General features: G+C 42.0%; 2 protein-coding genes across 4 annotated transcripts in view; both read left to right on the top strand.

Annotated features, from left to right (window-relative positions):
- Positions 1 to 13,551, top strand: part of LOC135992771 (death-associated protein kinase 2-like) — a 42,688-nt gene extending 29,137 nt beyond the window's left edge. Inside the window, exons 4-10 of one of the 3 annotated variants that reach the window (XM_065642163.1) lie at positions 2,998 to 3,136; positions 5,019 to 5,148; positions 6,306 to 6,354; positions 7,010 to 7,036; positions 9,428 to 9,580; positions 10,924 to 10,969; positions 11,873 to 13,551. In XM_065642163.1, the coding sequence (XP_065498235.1) occupies positions 2,998 to 3,136; positions 5,019 to 5,148; positions 6,306 to 6,354; positions 7,010 to 7,036; positions 9,428 to 9,580; positions 10,924 to 10,969; positions 11,873 to 12,508 (1,180 nt within the window). In that variant the 3' untranslated portion in view covers positions 12,509 to 13,551. The remainder of the gene's footprint in view (positions 1 to 2,997; positions 3,137 to 5,018; positions 5,149 to 6,305; positions 6,355 to 7,009; positions 7,037 to 9,427; positions 9,581 to 10,923; positions 10,970 to 11,872) is intronic. The other 2 variants (XM_065642164.1, XM_065642162.1) reach the window with 2 other exon arrangements.
- Positions 13,552 to 13,694: 143 nt separating this feature from the next.
- LOC135992772 (death-associated protein kinase 2-like) lies at positions 13,695 to 21,017 on the top strand. Its single transcript, XM_065642165.1, has 4 exons — positions 13,695 to 16,635; positions 17,087 to 17,176; positions 17,351 to 17,431; positions 17,913 to 21,017. Exons 1-4 carry the CDS (start codon positions 16,597 to 16,599, stop codon positions 17,985 to 17,987), a joined length of 285 nt encoding a protein of 94 aa, XP_065498237.1. The 5' UTR covers positions 13,695 to 16,596; the 3' UTR covers positions 17,988 to 21,017.
- Positions 21,018 to 21,051: the final 34 nt, after the last annotated feature.

The raw sequence follows: 21,051 nt of genomic DNA, 5'->3' as shown, positions 1-21,051 counted from the left end.
ATAACTTGGATAAGAATGATCCTGCCCTGAACTGCTCACCACTCTCTTCATACAATTTACTCAAACCTGTTTTTTTAAACCTGAGTCTTTGTTAACAAGAAATCATCACCTCTTTTCTACTGAATTTTCCTTTACTCTTTTAAGATGTCCACAGCTTAGGCTAATGTCTTAGGCTATACCACGAAAGACTAGAGATTAATGTACTGTTTGTAATGTATGCCCATCTCTGACCTTCAGAAAACAAAATGCTCATGTAGTAGATGTAAGAGGGAGTCTTTTGCTGAGAAGGTAACAGGCATACTTCAGTCTCCCTAAATCTTTTTTGTTGTTGTTGTTTCCTTTTTCATTTTTATGTTGTATTCTGTACCTTGGAAGTTCCCCCTGATTCAAGGTTAGTGTGAACTAGAAAGAAGCGGGGGAAATACAGCAAGGAGCTAGCAAGTGAATCTCCTGTGGTCCTCATTCTTGCAGGCTGTAGTTTCTTCAGCGGTGCCTTAGGTGTAGCTGGTTGCCTGGGATGTTGCTGAGGTTGCCTTGGGGCAAAATCCCTGGTGCGCCCCAAGCAGCTACCCCAGCTGTTTGAAGTCAGTGCTCTTGGGAGCAGCAAGAGAGAAAAGGACCTCCGGTCTGGGCAGACCTCCGGTCTGGGCAGCTAGACAATTTTCTGACATTCCTTTGTGTAGCAAAGGAGATTCCTCAAAAGAAAGTTTCCAGGCTCCTTTGACATCCTTAGCACGGTCCTCTGTGCCGGGGGAAGGAGAGGGGAGCAGCTGCCACAAAGCGGCTCAGCTTGGGTGCTCCCCTTAAGTGACACCTCTTGCTGGTGTTGCGGACCCAGAGTCTGGGCTACATGGGCTGTCCCGAGAGAGAACTTTTTTATTCTTAGTTCTGATTAAGGAGTCCGTCTTAAGGAACAAGCAGGTTTTACAGGGTAAAAGAGGAAGAGAGAGTGGGGTGCCTACATGGTTAAATTCCAGCAAAGTAGGAGAAAGTGTCCCCGTACAGCTGGCTTCCTGGGGACTGGGCCATAGTGCTGGCCAGGGGTGATTGCTTAAGCACCGTTTGAATATAAGTCATTAAGGAAATGGGACAAAAGTGACTTGCCTGCTCTCTGTACACAGATTTCACCAAAAGACCACCAGATTTTACTTACAGATTTCTTTACTGGCTTGTCACGTTACTGCGGTCAGCTGTAAGAATTTTTAAACTAACGAAGCAAGGCCCCGAAACCTACTAGAATACGAAAAACAGACGATGTTCCCTGGCTCCTGAAATGCACAGGGTAAAAGAAAAAAACCCGCCCAGCGAGGCTTGATTGTAGTGCTGAGACCCTTGGAATGTGTCAGCTAGAAAGAAAACCAGAGGCCAAATTAGAGTCTCACCAGCTGAGTAACTGAGATTAATAGGAAGGAGAAGGCGGCAGCCAGAGGCAGCAGTTGCAGCATATTCCTGGGTCATATAAGTTTGTTTTTGTTTGCCAGCCATTTAGTTGTAAAAATTACAGCATCAAGTGACTTCTGTGCAGGTGAAGTGAGGTGACTTCTGCCCAGGTGAAGTGTCCTGCCTCACGTTGCTTAGAAAGTTCCTGACTATGTGGGAGCTGTGAAAAAATATCCAATAATCAATGCTCAAGTCAAGAGGCCCTGTGTATATCTCTGCTTTTGGAACACCAAGGTTTGCTGTCACCCACAGCAACAGGAGAAGCTGAGAAATAAACCCAGTGTCTTTGTGGCTTTTGACACGTTCTTGTTCGCAGTTGACTCCTCTTTGCAGTTTTTGTAGCTGTTCACAGTCGTTTGCTCCGAAAGAGGCAGAGTAGGAATCACCATCTTGTCACCACCAGTGCTGTGCAGGAGCCTGGGGTCGGAGGGCTGGTTGCACAAAAGACCTTTGCAGTGCACAGTGTGATCTGACTTGTCTGTGCGTCACAGCACGTGGTTAATTCAAAGCATTTGAACCTGCCAGTTCTTGTACAGGTATTTCGTCAGACAATGGGGCCAAAAGCTTGTTTTCCAGAATGGCTGTTGGATCTCTCAAGTCTTGTGCTTGCGCTCTGGTGAGCACGGGTGGGTGGTACATTGAGCCCAAGAGCAACAACCGCTCGTGGGTGCTCCAGCGGTAAATTTGAATGAGAATAAATCAATAATATCAGTAACAGTGTGAACTGGAAACAATAAACGGAAGCAAAATTATGAGTAATGAATGCAAACAGTGCCAGATTCAATATCTAGATCATCCTATTTCATAATACATAGAAAAATAGCACTGAAGTTCTCAATACAAGGCACAAAAATGAAAATAGAAGTCTTATGTACTAAATAGGCATGGAATGTATTTCAATTTTGATGTGAGAACTCGTGGTAACTAATAGCACTTCCTTGATCTGGCGAGACAACTTTAGGTACCTTCCAAGCTGCTGCAATCTGCTTTCTTCTTAAAAATTCAGCACAAAATAAGTGCTTTCCTGTCAGTTAAGTCAGGCAAGAATCTGTATTAGAACAATGTAATGGCTGTTCTGGAAAGCCAAGAGTTTCTGTTGGCAGATCTTATTGCCTCATGTTTCCGATTGTAAATGATAAGAGAAGTAGTTCTTTAACAGTTGTTGACTCTTATAACTTATTCTATTTCCTCTGTCTCATCCAAAATGAAAATGTTGAATAACAGCAGTTAAAGTGGTTAACATCGAAGTCTGCCTGTTGAAATACGTACGTCTTAGATTCATCAATGTACCATTTTTTGGTCCTTTATCATCCTTGATGAATCAAACCTTGCAGCATCAATGAATTAGGGAAAGCTAGTCCTTCATTTACAGGGGAGAGAGCTGAAGCCCAAAGGAAGTTTTGGCACACCTGGGAGCAGAAAACTACACTCTAGATTGTCAAGACTGATTGTCCTGACTGTATGGAGGCTTTTTGCTACTTCAGTTTTCTGTGCTTGTGTTTATCTTATGTCTTACAATGCAGTAGATAACAGGATGTTTTCTGGTGTGTTTTGCAGGGTTTCTGGAGGAGAACTTTTTGACTTCCTGGCACAGAAGGAGTCTTTGAGTGAAGAAGAAGCAACCAGATTCATCAAGCAGATTTTGGACGGTGTGAATTACCTTCACTCGAAGAAAATCGCTCACTTTGATTTAAAGGTAAAGATGCTGATTTAAGACTGTTATCGTTGTTTTTTAATGACAGACTGTACCTTCTACAATTTGTTAGATATCTGTATTTGATAACATGACTAAAATTTAGGTCTAAAACTAAAATGGTAAGTACATTTGAAATGTACTTCACAGCTGAGTGCTCCTAGGAAGACGATCTTCTTTATCAGGCCTATGGTAACTTTTGGATGGGCTTCTATTTACTGACTGAGAAAAAGAAACTGTAAGTCTTCATCCTTCAGCTGTTTGCATTTGTGATATCCTCCAAAGCGTGCTGTTTTAAAATAATAATAAAGAAATTGTAATGATGTACAGAAGAAATGCATTTTTGGGAAGAGGAGGGCCAGGTGCAGTTACAAACAACTGCTGGTGCTTTCATTCCCCACTGTGTTTAGAATTACATGAGGAGTCTGTGTTATCTGGTGCAGTTTGGTTAACAAAAAGACTTGTTGCTTTATTAGCTAATTAGGGCTTTGCAAGCACATCACACAGAGCTCTCTTCCTACCACAGCCAGTGACGTTTGTAGCTTTGGTCCTTGAGTTTGCTGTCAGTGCAGCTGGCCTAGACAATACAGAAGAGACTGTCTCTCTTCTTTTGAGGAGATATGCGAACATATAAAGAACGTGCACTTGATTGTGAAATTACTACATGAACCCAGAAGCCAAAGACTGAAAGTTTCCACTGTATGTTAGAAAACAGTGTAATATCCAGTGGCATGAAATTATTGCGACAATATAGGTGCAACTTTTTCTATACTGATCGCTAGCTACTAGTTTTGATATTTAATACCAGTAATGTCAGGTGGTCAGTGAAGATGTTAGAAGAATTGCAAGCTACAAATCAGAAAGGATAAGTAAAGAATCATTTCTCTGATAGTGAATATCAGATGACCTAAAACATATTCACAGAATAACTGTCCTAGATTTTATAGGTCTGGATTCAGAGTTTTGCTGGTGTTAACTTAGACATGTATTTTTAAGCAGTGATCTGATTCGATAGAGGATGATTCATAATTATCTCATCACTTGACAGGGCTCCATCAACTGTAATGGAGCTACAGTGACTTAAACTACATAAGGAATAAAATAGTGACTGTGACTTTTTGCCATTTCAGTCTGTTTTGTCTCCTTTAATCCACATCATGTATCTGGGGTGAACACATATGTCCTAGATCCATGGAAGAAAACCAGACTTGTTAGCCTGAGGCTAAAATATTCTTGGTCCAATGGCTATGACAATAAATTATTCAGTTGCTCTCTTTGCAGCTCTGACGAAGAGCGCGTGTGAGCAGGAGCTGCTGTGAAAAGGCCAGGCAGCTGCCAGCTGGGAATCAAACCGTCTCACTGTTGCTCTTGAGCTTATGATTAAGTTATGAGAAATGACTGCATTAAAGCTCTTCATGGGAGATAAATTGAAGCCGTAGTTTACTCTGAAATCTGTGAAACAGGGCCACGGTAGGGAGTAAATAAGGCTGAGCAGTTTAGTTGGAGATAAAAAGGACATTTCATAAACTTATATCTGGTATCTTGTTTTCATCCTGGCAATAACCATTGTTAAGAAAATAAGCTTAAGATTGCTAACAGGAAGATAGAGAAAGGCAGATTTTTGCATAACATAAAATTAGAGGAACGGAAGTATTACTCTTTTTAGATTTGCTCTGCTTTTTTGAAGTTCTGGTCCATTCAATGATGTCAAATTTCACAGTTGTCATCCCTTTCTCAAAAGAATGAATTGTGAATGGTTATGCACAGGTGTGTTTCTTGTTCTACAGTGTTGTATACGTGAAGAAAAAAAAGCACTTGAGAACTCTGTTACTTTCCCAAGATATTCATATTATAATAACAAAGATTTATCTCATGTTATTTTTAGCCTGAAAACATTATGCTTCTAGACAAGAATATCCCTATTCCACACATAAAACTCATTGACTTTGGCCTGGCTCACAAAATAGAAGATGGAGTTGAATTTAAAAACATTTTTGGAACTCCAGAATTTGTAGGTGAGTGACCAACCTGTTCCTTTGTCTTGTATTTCAAGTTCCATGAGGGACTCGAAACAACTTTTCAAAGTTAAGAAGCGGGGACAAGAGGTAGTTTCAACATCATTTATATCAAGGTGACCTAAATCTAGAGGTTTACTTTATTTTTCTGGAATAGCCAAAAGATTCCTTTTATAAATCACATGTGCTACTCCTGTGAGAGTAGGTTGCTGCAAAATAAATATTTAGAGATGTAAATTCAGGATTGAGATTGTGAAACCCTGCAAATACAAATTCTAATAATTTTTTTACCTGTTCCCTGGAGCACGTAAGGTCTCTGCATTGTAGTACACGGGTACACAATTGTGTTGGTGTCTCTGTCACTGCATTCTAGATAAAACTGTCTCACACTGTACACCTGTTGAGAACAAAGCCCTCACCTTCCTGTACATTTTTTCTGCCTGATTCCCTTCTTGTTACTCACTGATCATAATTCTAGTCTGTCTTGCTTGGATTTTAGGTTAATCCTGCTCCTTTCTACTCATTTCAATTAGAGGTTTTGGGGTTGATTTGTGGAGGTTGCGGGAGCAGGGAGAGAATTGTAATTTATATTCCAGTTAAATACAACTGTTACAGACACCTTTTTTCATCTCATGACCTCACTTTGGTCTTTTCTCTTGCATGTGGTCTCCTATGGGGATGTTTTCCAAGGAGGAAATGTTTCTTATCAAGATAGCAGGGTTTGACATGGACAGCAATGTAGCCTGGTGTGTGATTTCAATCTCTTGCCCAAGGGCTGTTTCTGACTGGCCATTAGAAACTAGCTTTAATGGCACGAGTTAAAAACAAAACAAAAGCTCAGATTCTTGGGGGTAACAGTATCCTTGGGAGGTGAAGTTATTTGGTATAATTTGCCCTGTAATTACTATACAATATCTGCTTCACCCTTATTCTTGAGTTGCATTGTGCTCCAAGTTATTCTACATAATCTCTTTTGGACACCTGTGAACTCAGATTTCTCTGAGGGCTGTCAAGCTATAAACAGTGCATCCTGTAACTACCTTTCTTTCTCCCTCCTCTCTCCTTTTTCCCTCTTGGTAATTCTTGACCTGCTACAATTCAGCCTGGTAAAAATTTGTTACCTTAGTTGCTGATGTTTGATTAAATTTTTGTTACAGCTCCAGAAATAGTAAACTATGAACCGCTTGGACTAGCTGCAGATATGTGGTAAGATTTTAACTTCTTTTTTTCCCACGTTGCTCTACTTTTACTTTTTCCCCAATTTGCTCTGAATAGAATCCATACTACTGCAGCAAAACAAAACCAAAAACCTAGGTGCTGTTAATAAGTCTTTGTTATCTCTTTCAATTTTTTATGCATTCTTTTTGAAAATATAAGTATTTATTTTCTGCAAAATTACAATGCAAAACTTTAGTGATGGCAGGTACAGAGTTAACAGTTTGCCACTGTCTGCTGCAGAGGAGCACTCTTGAAAGAGAGCATGTTTCTGCAGCGCTCGTGGCAGCTTTATTTGTGAGAGCACTGTATGCAGAGGAGACCTACGTACTAATCTGATCTGCTGAGAAGGCAGGCCAGAGAGGTCACCCCAAAGAAAACAGCCTTCTGTTTCTTTGTATTTCTGATGTGCGCTGTAGTAGATAGCTGCTAGAGGAGAAATACGTAAAGAGACTTCAAATATCCATGTTAATTGAAGGTGTATGTAAAATTCACGTTTTCCCCGAAACACCATTCTTTGAGAGATATTAGCAGTTATCTAAAGCCACCGCTGCTCTCCTGCCTGTATCGCAGCTATCTTATTGTGTATATTGAGACGAATACAGGTCATGTAGAACCGCTGCAATTAATCTCCTTTGTTTTTTAGGAGCATAGGAGTCATCACCTACATACTGTGAGTACAATAGACTTTCTCCTGTAGAAGCGTTCCTAAAGCTCTGTCGCACTAGTGTGAAACAGCTCTTAGCTTTAGTCATTTAAGAAGGGCGCTGCACACGCACGGGTGGGCAGTGGTTTGTCTGAAGGGCAAATGTTACCCTGCAGCCTCTTCGAGTTTAAAATAAGGGGCAGAAGAAGAATAAATGTCTCCAGCATCACTGGGCATGTCTGCTTCTTGTGGGACCTCATCAGCTCCAAATGGTAGAGGATGGAGAAGCCCAAGTGTATTTGTTGCTCATAGAAGAGCTATGAGCTACCCGTGTGTGGAGAGATTAGAAACAGAAAGTATAATAGTACCGTTTACAAAGTGAATACCATTTATTTCAGGTGAAAGCAGGGAAGTTTTAATTTGCTTGTAAAGGCAGCAGTCTAGATTACTACACATAAATATGCCTTTAACTAGTCTTGCCTGTTAATTTTAAAGCCTTTCGTTCTGAAGGATTCTGAATAAATGGGATGTGTTTAATGATACCACCTACTTTAGCAAATATGGCAGCAATCAAATGGATGCCACTGGCAGGTGTAGAGATCAAAATGCTTGCAAGTCCTTAAATCCGTAACCGGGGGTTGGTTCACGGGGTTGTATGGGCAAAGCTTCTGTTACTGAGGTCTGCTGTTAGATGTTTATGGGCAATCCATCAGGATATGACAAAAGTTATTTGCATTAGGTGTTAGGATTTGAGAATCCTCCCATTTCACAGGCCTCAAAACCGAGTCCCAAAGAGGGAGGAGAAAAAAAAATCAGAGGAGAACAGGGCACCGTTGGCTTTAGCTTCCAGCGAAGGTGCAGAAGGTGGAATTACAGCTGCTTCATGGCACAGATTTGGGAAAGGGAAGAGAAACCAAGGCTCTAGGGCAGGTTTCCAAGCTTTAGTTTTGGAACAAGGCCCATGGTCTGTAGCAAAGTGCCTTCTTTTCACCTTCTTTGTGGCCAGCAGAAATGGAGCAAAGGCTTAAGAGGGACTATGTAAAACCTGTTAAGAAGTGAGGTTGACTGTGGCTTCTGGGGCGAAATTTGCTGCATAAAACTCAACTGGAGGACCTCACTCATGTTGCCTTGCTGTGTCAGCTGCTTTGGTGTCATCACATGATTGTAGAGGGAGATGAAACACTTTATGCACTCCAGTGTTTATTCTGTGGATAAAACCACGTGTGGTAGCTGGGGACTGGGCTGGGTGGCACAGGTGGTCCTGTCTAACTTTCTGCTTACCTCCAATAGTGGCAATACAGCCAGGGTAAAAGGTCTGCTGAGCGGGATCATGTAAGCAAGCAGTTTAGTATTCAAAACCTCAGTTTAGATCCCAGGAGTTTGCTGCAGTCCTGTTTTGAGCCTGCTGCATCCTGAAACTGTGCTGTCAAAGCTAGACATAATAGCTAAGCATAATAGCCCAGAAGATTTTAAAAAAGGGATGAGATCAATTTCCTTGGTATAAATAACGTTTCCTGTAAAGCAGACTTTTGCAAGTCAGCATCCCTGTGGATTGGGGAGGGAGGAAGGAGAGGGAAGGCAGGGCAGGAGGAGGATGCAATGAATCTGTTCTGACACTTGAGTTTTATGGAGCAGAGGTAAGTAGGCATCAAAGGTGAAGGTCGTCAGTCACAGTTGAGAGACAGGCAAAGCAGGATGAAAGCTTTTTCTGTCTAAGTAAAAGGTTGCTGAACAGCATTTTGCTATGATGGTGGCTCCATTATATCCTTGCAGTTGGAGCAGAGTGCCAACAGAATGAAATTTTGCATTGTTCAAAACCAGTTGGATTTTAGTGCAGCCAAAGCTCTTTTGTTTGGGGGTTCCTTTTAACGAGCAGCATGACCCTACCTCTCCAGTGGAGTTGGCCCCTAGGCAAGGCCACGCACCTGGCTTCCCATCACACATTGTGCTTTGGTTCCAGCTGAGAAAGGTCTCTTGGCTGACCCCACTGTGCAGGGAACTTGTCAGCAGCTTTGCGGACAGAGAAGCAGTAGGGGCAGGGCTTTTCCTAACCCAAGACAATCTATGGAAATGCTACTTTATCTGCTTGAAACCAATAGAAGCTTCTGCCTGGTGGCATCTGTGGGTGAGACTCTCCTCAGCTGAAGGTTTTTCTAGTTCGATTAGCAATGGCTTCAGTGAATCTGTGCATTTGTCTGTGTGCACATGTTAGTGCTGCTTTAGAGACTTTCAGAATGAGTCCAACTCATCGGCACAGATGTAGTGAGCCAAAGCTGGACCTGGTCTTTCCTGCATGGCATGGCTGCTACAACACGAGATCCACAAATGTCCTGCGAGCATATTACACAGTCACTGTAATTTCATTAGGGGACCTCTGCTGTTGATTTTCCAATTGATTCTTCTTTCTGGCTTCTCTAGGCTTAGTGGTGCATCACCTTTCCTTGGAGAAACTAAACAAGAAACACTTGCCAACATCACAGCTGTGAATTATGAATTTGATGAAGAATTTTTCAGCAATACCAGTGACCTGGCAAAAGACTTTATTCAGAAACTCCTGGTGAAAGATATACGGTAAGTGAAAATTCAGAAGGATCCATCTCTCCCTAAGATTTCACCATTTCCTGGTGAAATGAGGCCTGACAAGTACTGTGAAAGGCTTTCCCTGCAGTGTGTGTTACCTTTCAAGAGCCAGACAGGAGGTAAAATTCTGCTGCTGTGCCCTAATCACTGCACCCAGAAGCCCTGACAAAAGGAACCAAAGTCTCCTCGGTTAAATTTCACTTTCGGGACTGAATTCTCACCAGAGTCAAGCTGGTACAACAGGGCTCGAAGTGCCCTGAAAAGTAAAAGGCTGAAAATGGTGTGGAAAATCTCTAGTTCCGGATAACTACCACTCCAGTATTTCCATCTATTATGAACTCCTTGCAAGGAAGTGAGGGGATGCCAGAATTTGCTCCCAGTGGTGCAAGGGCAGGAAAATCTTCACATATACTCATAGTGGAATTTTTCCTTAAGTCTCTGCATCTGTTGCAATCACCTAGAATTTGCACGGCAGATATGCAGATCTTGCAGATCTTTATTCCCATTTCATAGGAACCGCAGACCTATGCAAGTAGCATCTCCTTCCCCATAACTCTGTTTGGCCTGGAGGGAAGTCAGGCCATTGCAGTTCTTTCTCATGGCTTCATTAGGGGAAAAAATAAGTGTTGGAGGGGAGATGGCAAGCTGTTCGGTCAAGATTTCTGCAAATCTGCAGGCCTTAGAATAGGTTGGAGTGGGTGGGGTTCGACAAGAGGTTCGCACAGCTCTGGCAACCTCAGTTGTAGTCCCTGTGCAATGCTGTGTTTCTACCTTGGATTCTCAGTGCTCTTAATGTGCTGTTCACCGAACTGCCCCAAAGCAGAAGGGAGTTAGGACTGATCGGATTTAATTAGGTTTGAAGTATTCCTTTCAGAGATGCTGCTTTCAGGAAATGGCAACTCCTGCAGAGATGTAATTATCGTGTTCCAAAGGACAGCTTTGAGATAATTAATGTTGTATATCTTGATTCAGACGCAATCGTATTAAAAGTGTATAGAAAGAATTCGTTTTCTAAGCATGTAGGATGAACAAAACAAAGTAATGTTTTGTGGCTTTTTATGGAAGGACGCATGAAAATACAGGTAGATTTTGATCAAGTAAGAATTAAAATCGTGTGAAGTGAGGACAGATCCTTACGGAAACTTAAAGCAGTTACTAAATTACACACAAGCAGCATGCCTAATGGAGAAACGTAACCCTGAAATTTGAGTTAGTCCTGGCATTATATTGATAAATGCTTCATACGAAGCCTGGGAGAAGTGTGAGTCAACGGACTTACGTACAAGGTATTTCTCATTCAAGTCTGTGAGGGCTTTTTTCGTGTTGTTTTTTAGGAAACGGCTTACAATTCAGGAAGCTCTATCTCATCCATGGATAACGGTAAGACTGAATAAAGAGACATCTTGCTTTTTACCATGAGCAAAGCAGAGGTCATGTTCTTGCTCATTGGTGGGTTAAATGGGAAAATGTCCTCTAAGTACTTAGAGACCCTACATATCATAGAGTTGCACTGGAAAGAAATTGATTGGGTCTGACTAAATTATTGGATTTCTGTAAATGACTTTTTTTATGACCATAACTTTCAAAAAGAAGGGGACAAAGCTTTGTTTGTTGCACTTAACAGTATCCTGCATTAGACCGGGCTTTGCATTTTTCTCTGTTTGCATGCACATACAGTACATCTGGGGTTTAGTGCTTTCTTGAGTTGAGAGTTGACTACTGTCAGTGTGGAAAATATCATTTCTCTTAAGATATAACTGCTGTACCAAGTTTGTTGATTTGCTTACATTTGTGCGTCTGTATATATTTTTTCCATCACAAACATTGCTTGCTTTTGTGGATAAGTCTCTTATTGCAAATACATTTAACTAATCTCAGCATGACTAATGAGGATGTTTGAAATTCAGTTTTTGCTCTGCATTGCACAAAACATTAACTGGACTGTTTTCAGGATTGTTGTTTTTCCTCTTAGAAATATTGATAGCTTCAAGACTATTAATGGGTAAAAATTAACATGAAAAGAAATTGTAGCCCCGTCATTTACACTTACCGCATCGGAATGAATGCACATCACTTGTCACATTCACTTTTACACTTCTGTGTCGTTTTGGTGTTGGTTTTTTTTTTTCTTTTAATCAAATGCATGAAGGAAAATCTGTGGGAGCAAAGAATCTCCCAGCATTGTGGAAGTTCAGGCTGCATCCTTTGTGTAGAGTTTTTGAATTGCTGCGCTGTCTTGTAAACGTTCAGTAATATTGGTTCCTCTGTCTGACGACTCACCAGTTGAAAGAAGAAGCAAAAGTCCAAGAAAACAAGAAGGTTGACAACACACAGCTGAAGACAAAACGCCTGAGAGAGTACACCATAAAGTGCCATTCCAGCATGCCTCCCAACAATACCTACATCAACTTCGAGCGCTTTGCCCGGGTAGTAGAAGACATTTCACTTACGGAACGGGGTTTCAGCACTTTGGCTGCATCCCACGATTCCTTGCAGGAGGACATCGATGCTCTGGTTTCCATTTACAATGAGAAAGAAGCTTGGTATAAAGAAGAGAATGAAAGCGTGAGGCACAAGCTGTCTCAGCTGAAGTATGAATACCGTAAAATTGAGTCGCTGAAAAGACATCTCCAAGATGATATTGAGACTGTAGGCGCTAGTCTTACAGGCATAACCGGGAAATACGCTGATCTGCAGAGTCAGTATGAATCTCTCAGTCAAGAACTTTCTGAGGAGCTCAAGTGGATACAGGATTTAATGAGTAGTTTTCGACTGGAAAATGAAGCCTGCGTGAATGGAAACTTTGACTCCGTTTTCAACAAAGATATTAATGAATCGCTAATGGAGCTGTTAAATAGATCTCGCTGTGAAGAATTCCTTGCAGGGCTGAATCTTGATGTAGCAGAATCAAATCAGTAATGTTGTAGATCAGGCTAGGTGCAGGGTTGCCTGTTTCAGCGTGCAGCAGTTTAAAAAGTTTTCAGTGCATAGTTTCTACAAAAAATCCATCACCTAGAACTAGAACAGACAATCTGGTGTATTGCACGAGATGCTGACCAAAACCAGAAACTCGCAGTGGTTGGTGGTGTTGCCCATGTTCCATGTCTGAACTTACAGGAACTAGATTATCACAGTGATACAGACACATCCAACCCTGCAGCCTTTTGCGTTGCCTGTATCAGACTTCATCGTGTGTTACAGTTCCTGAAGATTACTAAGTAATAAATTGGAATAAAGAGTAGGTCCATCCGTACGTACTACAAGCTGGGTGCCTGGAAACTAATAAAAATCTCATGATAGCATCTTTGGTTGGATGAAGAAAACAGTTGTATGTGTGCTGCAGGCAGTTCTACAGACCACGGAAATATTTGCAAGGGTTAAATCTGTCCTGTAAAACAAAGCAAATGGTGTAGTAACTTAGCATTGAGCTGTTGTAGTACTGTGGAAATTGTGAAATGGCTACTGAGGAAGAGAAGTTAATTTTTTTTGGCCGGTTATGCAGGGTGAAATATTTTACCATCAAAGGTGTTAGCTGTTGATTAATAATTTAGTTTAAAATCCAGCTGAGTTTCCTGTCCTGTACCAAAGAAATCTTATTCAAAAGACAGAATTGGGAACTTGTAATGACCCGATCAAATAACTGTGTATGTAATTTTACCCTGCAAATATTAATTTGTGAGTGATAAATGGTAACATAGACCTCTGGTTTTACTTCCTGTAGTAAAGAAGATGACAAATCTACAACTAATTTATTTATGATGTGGGCTTGGAGACTAGTGTTCTTGCCGTGAAGTTTTTCTTTTTTCTTAAGTTTTACAGAGCAAAAGAAAAGTTAGCCCACAATTGAATTGTGCCCTGCTGGTCCCGTATTTCAAAGAAGTAATTTGGTTGTGCTGTCTTAATATGCAGAGGTTTATCCATCTTATTTTTGGACACAATAAATAGTTACTCATGTGGGATGCAATTGTTCCCTGATGGTGTAGTTAGTGACTGAAAAAGAGATGTGGAGCTTCGGTCTGTAGACGAGAGCTGCTGGCCCAGGTTCTGGGCTAAGTTACAGCTCCTGTGCTTAGCTGCCTGACTTTGCTGCAAGGTACTTGTTACACAGCTACAAGAATCAGTGTGACAGTACCCAGACGTCCCTGTGTCACTGCTCCTGTCCATCCAGAGTGAATCTTTATATATATATACACACATGTATATTAGAGTTATGTCTCTCACTGCCCGGCCTCCCTCCTCCTTTTCCAGAGAAGTGAATGAGCTAACTCAATCGAACTCTTGTTGTTCATAACATTATTAAGGATAATGTTTCCTACTTTGAGATAAAAAACATATTCTCGTCCAATTTGTGTAGCGTACAGTGGACCCGTCACTGCCAGATCCTCATAAAGACGTGCAGAAGCTGGTGAAAATTCAGAGGTTTGAAAACAGTTATTTAATAAGGGTATTGTTATTCCTGTCATTGTACTCGGTGGAGGATGGAAACTGGATGTCCCCACTCTGGCATCTTTCTTTGCATAGGATGTAAAATCTTCAGAAGTCTCAAAGTAGTGTATATAGCCAAGACATGTCCCCAGCAAGTTGGTGTTGATGGCTGGGGAGAATTGGGCGCCATTGTGACAAACAGAATTGAGAATTTTACTTACGTCCATTTTTTATTCTCTCAAAGTGCTTCAGGTGTCATTTCTGCAGGTTCCTTAGAGCTGGAAACCCACAAGATACTGTCCAGAGGAGCCAGAACACAGGAGATTTTTAGTGAGGGGGAGAGTTTTAATTCTTAAAAAGTAACTTAAAGCTTATTTAGAGTTAATATCTGCAGAAAGGATTATCAAGAAAGAGAACCTGTCTTGCCTTAGCCATGATCTCGTATTCTCTGTTAATGCAGATTTTCTTTATGAACAAATGCACTGGCACAATGAGAAGGAACATTAAATGAGGCCACTCTGTTCCTGAGCGTGTTTGGGTGAGGTTAATGCTGTTGTGACTCTGTCCTTGAGGCTGGTGCTCCCTGAACTGGAGGAGGTCACTGCCACGCAACTTTTGAGAAGCTGTTCTGATGGCCGAGGAAACGAGAAGGGTGCTGGTATGCAGGCTGCTTAGCAATTGAGAGGCAGTTCTTAACAGTCTGGAGTGCTCTAAAATGAGCGGTTTGGATTCAGCGATGGTTCTGCTGCTGAAAGGGCACTCAGAAATTTTTCATGGTGATTGTACAGCTGACATTTAGCCTGTGACATTTTTTCCACTTCCAATTGATTTCTTCTCGGTGCTTGGTTGCACCATGCTAGCCCTTTGCAGCACGAGGAAATGGTATTTAATGCTGAAATGTCCCAGTTCTGTTGTATGCAAACAGTGTAGAGATCTAAATAAGAAAGAGGCCTAGCCGATAGTTCGGCTCTTTGAATTATTGCTGAGGTATCTGCACAAATGCTAGACCTGGAGCATTTGATGAGAAAAGTGAATCTTTTATCTCATAAACATTATAAATTATTTTGCTGAACAAAATGTTTGAATCCTCACTGCGTTTTCTATTCTCCTTTAGTACTTTTGCTTCTTCAGGTGTCTGGCTTGGTTGCATTCCAGTCCAGTTGAGGACAAATATTTCTGAGTTATCCACCTCCTACAATATGCAGATCAGAACTGCTGGCATGGTTGTCACTCCATAAACTCCATAATCTTTGGAGGGCTGATTCCTGGCCTTCCTCTTTTCAGTTTTACCAGATCTGGTTTTGAACTTTTTTTCCCTTCAGTCTGTCAAATACAGCTTTCTGGTCTATGCAAATTTTGATGTGGTTTTGGAGTTGAAAGTTGCTTCATTTTCAGAAGGACTGTGTCAAGGTTTGTGGAACATCTGTTCCTTGACACCAGATTGGTATCCAAGAATTTTAGGCAAATGTCTGAATTCCCATATATATATATATTTTCTTCCTCTTTTTCCATACTCAGGTACTGCAATTCTTTCCTCATATATTTATTGCCAGGGTATTGATGTCTTGTGCTCTCATACTCTGGGCATGGTTAAAGGACAAAGCCTGAGTTTTTTCAGATATGCCGTAGCGTGTATCCTTGTCACTAACACTGAATGACAGGTAACTTTTTCCCATTTTGTTATGGTGATATCAGCAAACCATACTGGAGTGAGTTTGATGGAGTGCTGTGAAAATGATTAAGAGATTGGAGTGTCAAAGGGGGAGCCGCTGAGAGAGCTGGAATTAAGTGTCCAAAAGAGAAGGCTTGGTGGGGGGTCTTCTCAATCTGTATAAATATGTGGTGGAAATGGAGTGAAGAGACCAGGCTCTCCTGAGAGAGAGAGGGAGAGCAAGAAGAAACAGAGCAGAGGAAGCTTTGCTCCTTGCTCATTCCTGGGCAAGCTGCAGGAGCTGACCCTGCCCTAGGTGATCTCCAGAGCCTCCTTCCAAACTCAACTGCTGTGTGATTCCTGGTGAGTCCAGTGTTGACCAAAGCCGGTCGTGGTTCTGCTTTCTTTGGGCCACCTTCTAATTTTGCTTGGGATCTGTCATTCTCAGACTAATTGCAGAGGGTTACTCCCAGTGGCAGGTTACCTGAGCCTTCCTGATGTTTTGGTGAACAGACGGGGTTTTACTGCCCAGCTCTGTGAGCCACAGGAAGAGGGTTGTTCTCTGGTACCGGTTTAATATTGGAGTTGTAGAGTACAGCTGGCACTCTCTGAAGTCATTCTATCTTTCACATCCACGTGAATTCACATCGTCTCCATCTTCAGATCTGAAATGACTGCCTCAAACTTAGCTAGGATGTTGAGATCAGCCTGGTAAAAGAAAAACCTGAAAAAGCACAGTTCAGAAAAGATGTGCTAGTATAAAATGAAGAGCAAAACCCCTGCGCAGCAGCGTGCTGCGGTGCAGTTGATGCACTGACAACAGCTCCATCTCCTTTCTGTCAGGCCTCTGAGGAACCTTGTCGTTGCTCTCCCAGTTCCTTTCAGAAGGAGGGGTGCGAATAAAGGCTGATACGAGCTCAGCCCACAGAAAATGGGGATGGTGCAGGTGTGCACTGAGCAACTTTCCAAGGTGAAAGCATTGCTGTAGCACCCTCTAGTATCCCCTTAGCTACCTGTCTTTTGCTTGGCTGTCTTGCGCCCTGTCCTTCGGCTAGAGGAGCTGTTCCCAGACTTTTGGTTTGATATTTAAGTGGATCATTAGGAAGCAGAAGGGGAGGTTAAAGTCTGTGCCACATGATACAGCTTTTGTGCAGATCGAGTGTTTAGAAAAAGGCAGCAGTAGAACTTCTCAGAACAACGTTGTGCACGAGGCTGAGTGTGACCACTGACTGTACAATAGCTTTAGGATTTTGTTTGAAATCAAAGGAGTCCTGTCCAGGTGCTAGATTTAATTGTTTTTCTTCTGCTTTTACCTGTATGAATTCACAGCTTCCCCAGCCAGCTCCAGAGCATGTGAAGAATTTTATGTGTTTTATGCCGCAAAGGGAGCCAAGCAATAAAATTGTTCTCTTATCTTCCAGCCGGTGGACAAGCGACAGGCTTTGGTTCGGCAAGCATCTGTTGTTAACATGGAAAACTTCAAAAGGCAATATGCTAGAAGGCGATGGAAGGTACGACAGCGAGCCTTTAATCCTTCTCATGTAAGGCTTCCCAGGCCTGAGGGGATCAGAGGGCAAGATAGAGCTTGAATATAAAATTGTAATATGCAGCAGATAAATGAAATGTGTTTGGATATGTCTGCACTCTATATGTCTTCAAAATCTCATTCTTCCCTCTGTCCATAGCTTTCTTACCGTATCGTCTCGTTGTGCAACCACTTATCCCGTTCACTGGTGAACAAGGTCCTGATACAGGATGAAGGTTTGGTAGGTACATTGCTCAAACAGGAAGAAGAGAAGGATCAACTTTACCGTGCAGTTATTTTTGCCGTCCTTATACGGATGCCCAGCCCAACAGGATGGCAATGGTTTCGAGTGGGAAACCAGACAGAGCTGTGGCATCTCTTGAGTTTATTCGGTGCTATTGTAAGTTGTTACTGTGACATAAACGTTGGGCAGGGAGAGCTGAAGATTTCTGTAAAGGAGCAGCACAGAGGCTGCAGATGATGTTTGGATACTATAGCGGTGACTGTGCTGTCTGAGAAACGGGCGCTCGGGGAAGGGTCTGTGGTGCTGCTCTCGTGCCCAGCAGTGGGATGGAGGGTGTGGGGCCCCTATGGTACATGTGGAATGAAACTGTGAGATTTCAATTAGCTCCACTTTTCTCAGTAGATGATGCGCTAATAATACTGAACATCATGCTTAGGAGCATTTATGTGACTGAAATATTGTGGCCTTTCTATTTCAGAGAAACTGTGAAAGTGACAGTGAGGATCTGTCGCGAAGAAAAGCCACTCATCAGAGGAGAAGCAGCATATCGTGATGTCAGGAGAGTTCCACGGGTAGGAGACAGAGGAAACTTTCATCCTTGCTGAAAAAAGCAGCCCTGACAGCAGACCTTGATTTCTGGTCTGAATCTGTGGTATGATGCTTCTCACTTCTCACACTACACCACGAGCTGGATGATGTTGTGAAATGCCTGCTGAGCATTTTAGAAAACTGGGGATCCAGATTCCCAGGGAAATCCGGAGCACAAGGACCGATTGGAGTGCTTTTATATATTGAGCATTTCAGTGATACTTCAATCTATTTGTGATATCAACTGCACTCAGGATGTAGGGTTTCTACTGATATTCTTTTACTGCAGAATAATTCACATTCCACACAATGATTACTGTTATGTGCATTATTATTTCAGTCAGGGAAATTGTTATTGAGTCTTATGGAAATTTTTTAATAAATTTTTTAATAGCACAAATATTTGATGGCAAATATCTGACAGGTTTTGTTAGCTGTGTGCAGTACTCTGTTATTGCTGTCATTGAAGAGAAAATCATAGTGCCGTTGTGTATCATAACCTTGATTTCACAAACCTAGCGGTAAAGTGTTCTGCGCTACAATAGGAATTGTGCTCTGGCCATCGTCTTTGGCTAAAGATTAACACAACTGCCATTGTCACTTTGAGTGCAACTGATTCTGGCCACTGAGAGGATGAGATAGGCCAGGACAATTTTGGGATGAAAAAGAGAAAAACTTGTTTAGTGACTTTACATGCAGCCAAATACAACATTTTTACAGAATGATGGCAGGATGCTTCACCAAAAGAGGGCACTTGAAAACCCAAGGTATATGAAGAAATAGTCTTTACTAGTCTTTGTTGTTGTTTTAATTTATTGTCGGCAAATTGGAGATTCATTAACACCTGTTTGTATAGGTGCTATTCACATGGCTGTGTCCAAAACTGAGGAAATACGCACTTTGGTATTGATGTAACTTCTTTGTGTGAAGAAGTTGCGTCATTTTAACTATGTTAGTTTTGAAGCCAGTATTGTTCAATTGGTACCAAAATATGTGCATAGACTAGGTTATTTTTTTCATTGTCTATATTAGTTGTTAGAAGTTCATATTTATTCTGCCATTTAATACATTAAAAATCTGAGAGCAATCCTGCTAGAAACAACTGCAGATTGACAAGGAAACTGCTTTTGTTTGGCTTTATGGTTGTCACTTCTAGGCTTGGGTTTTGGAGCTGACGGTGTGAACTGGTGTAGAAAACTGGTATCAGGTTAATTTTGTCTGTCTTCCAGTTTCTAAGAAAGAAAGAAAAATACACTACTTTTATTTGTAGCTTTGTATCCTCACCTAGGCAGAGACAAAAATGCAGTTGATGGGAAAGTATTTCTGTTGAAGGAAGGAAATGTAAGAGAAGCATTGGAGGAGAGCGACAGAAAGTAGGATGTGAGGGAAGAAACGTAAAATGAAGGCGATGGGGGGTGGGAGGCAATGGAGGGGGACGAGGGTAAGAGGGACACACAGGGAGCAGAGGTGACCCTGGCCTGGGAAGGTTGAAAGAAGGGAAAGGGAATGTAGGCATTGTGGAAGCAGGAGAAGGAAGGTTTCAGCAAATATGGCTCTGCATTTTGATACTATTTGTTTAATTTCCTTTTATTTCACGTCTTGTGCTGCCACAGCCTGTGACATGTGTCTGGTCAAGGGATAAGGAGCAGGGCATGGGCTTCTCTTCACGTTCAATTAAAAGGTGTATTTTGGAGCTTTCTGTGTAATTTTTGAGGCAGAATCCTCAAAAAGTGCTGTAGTAATGTATATATTAAGAGGGAGCAGTGTCCGGAGGGAATCTTTCATAACCAGAACACTAAAAACATATATTTGGATAAAAAGCTGCCCAGCTAACCTACTAGATTTTGCTTCCTGCTCTCCCTGTCCCATGCGTTACCATTAGTTCGTTCCCTGGGCTACGGAAGACTAAATAAACTCTGAGCCAATTGTATTTTTCTGAATTCCCGGAGCTTCAAAACACCTTCAGTTTCCAAATTAGAGATTGCGGGATGTGTACATAAATTGCACTCATGAAAATGAAGCCCTGGTTAAAATAGCTGATGAAGTCGTTGTTCTTAGGCAAAGTCCTAGCGACTATTGAGCAAGATGGGATGCGGTGGAAAGGCAGACAGAGGAGTGCAAGGCAGCGTGAAGCCGTAAGCTCCATCTTACTAACTCTGCGTTAACAGATGTGCGAGGTGGTGTTGTAACAAAGACATTGCAGACAGCGCATGGCGTTCGGTCCCCAGGTCAGCTGAGGCCGGGAGCGCTGGCTCGGTCACGCAGAGCGGCAGGGCTGCCCTTTCTCCACCGCACTCGGTTGTTTCGCAGCTTCACGTGGCTCCCGAGCGATGTGGCGCTCGTTGCACAGACGCCACAACAAGCTGCGCTCGTGTCGAGCCAAACCGCTCCCCGACTGCTCCAGACAGGGGGACACGGTGCCTGCGTAATCTCTGGTTCTCGGGAGTAACGCTTGCGATCTGTTAGGAAGTTTTCCTGTGTTTTTCCAAATGTGGTGTTATGTGTGTTTATCACCCATTGAGGTGGAAATTCAGCCCGGCTTTAGGAAGGCAGAGTCTAATTAACCTGTTTACAGCACTGGAGAGCTTCCTCAGTGCAGGGTTCGTTTCATTCTTTACCATTGGTGGCTTTTGAGGAACAACCTAGAGGTTCCTTTAATTCAGGGAAAGAAAAAAAAAGGCATGGAAGGGAGGGGAGATGTAGTACATGTCAATAAACCAGTTTGTTACAGAATTTACTTCGCTGGGGGAGAAAAACCTATTTTCTGTGTGTTATTTTTGAGTGGGAAGGAACCTGGAGATAAGTGAAGTGACAGCCTGAAAAAAAAGGCAAGTATTTTTTTATTAAAATAAGGCTATTTTTATTATTTCAGTGGTGATGTTTTTAAATCCATGCGCCTATATTTTTATTAAGAGAAATACTGATTTTTACGTGCCTGGGAGCAGCGCAGACTCTCTTTGTCACTCTGAGTTGCTAATAAAATTCTGCAAAGCGGGACGAGCGTCTTTGTTGTTGTTGTTTGGTTGGGT

The sequence above is a fragment of the Caloenas nicobarica genome, chromosome 10 (genome assembly GCF_036013445.1).
Source record: "Caloenas nicobarica isolate bCalNic1 chromosome 10, bCalNic1.hap1, whole genome shotgun sequence".
Classification (NCBI taxonomy): domain Eukaryota; kingdom Metazoa; phylum Chordata; class Aves; order Columbiformes; family Columbidae; genus Caloenas; species Caloenas nicobarica.
Note: the sequence above shows the minus strand (reverse complement) of the source record. Positions and strands in the feature narration are given on the sequence as shown.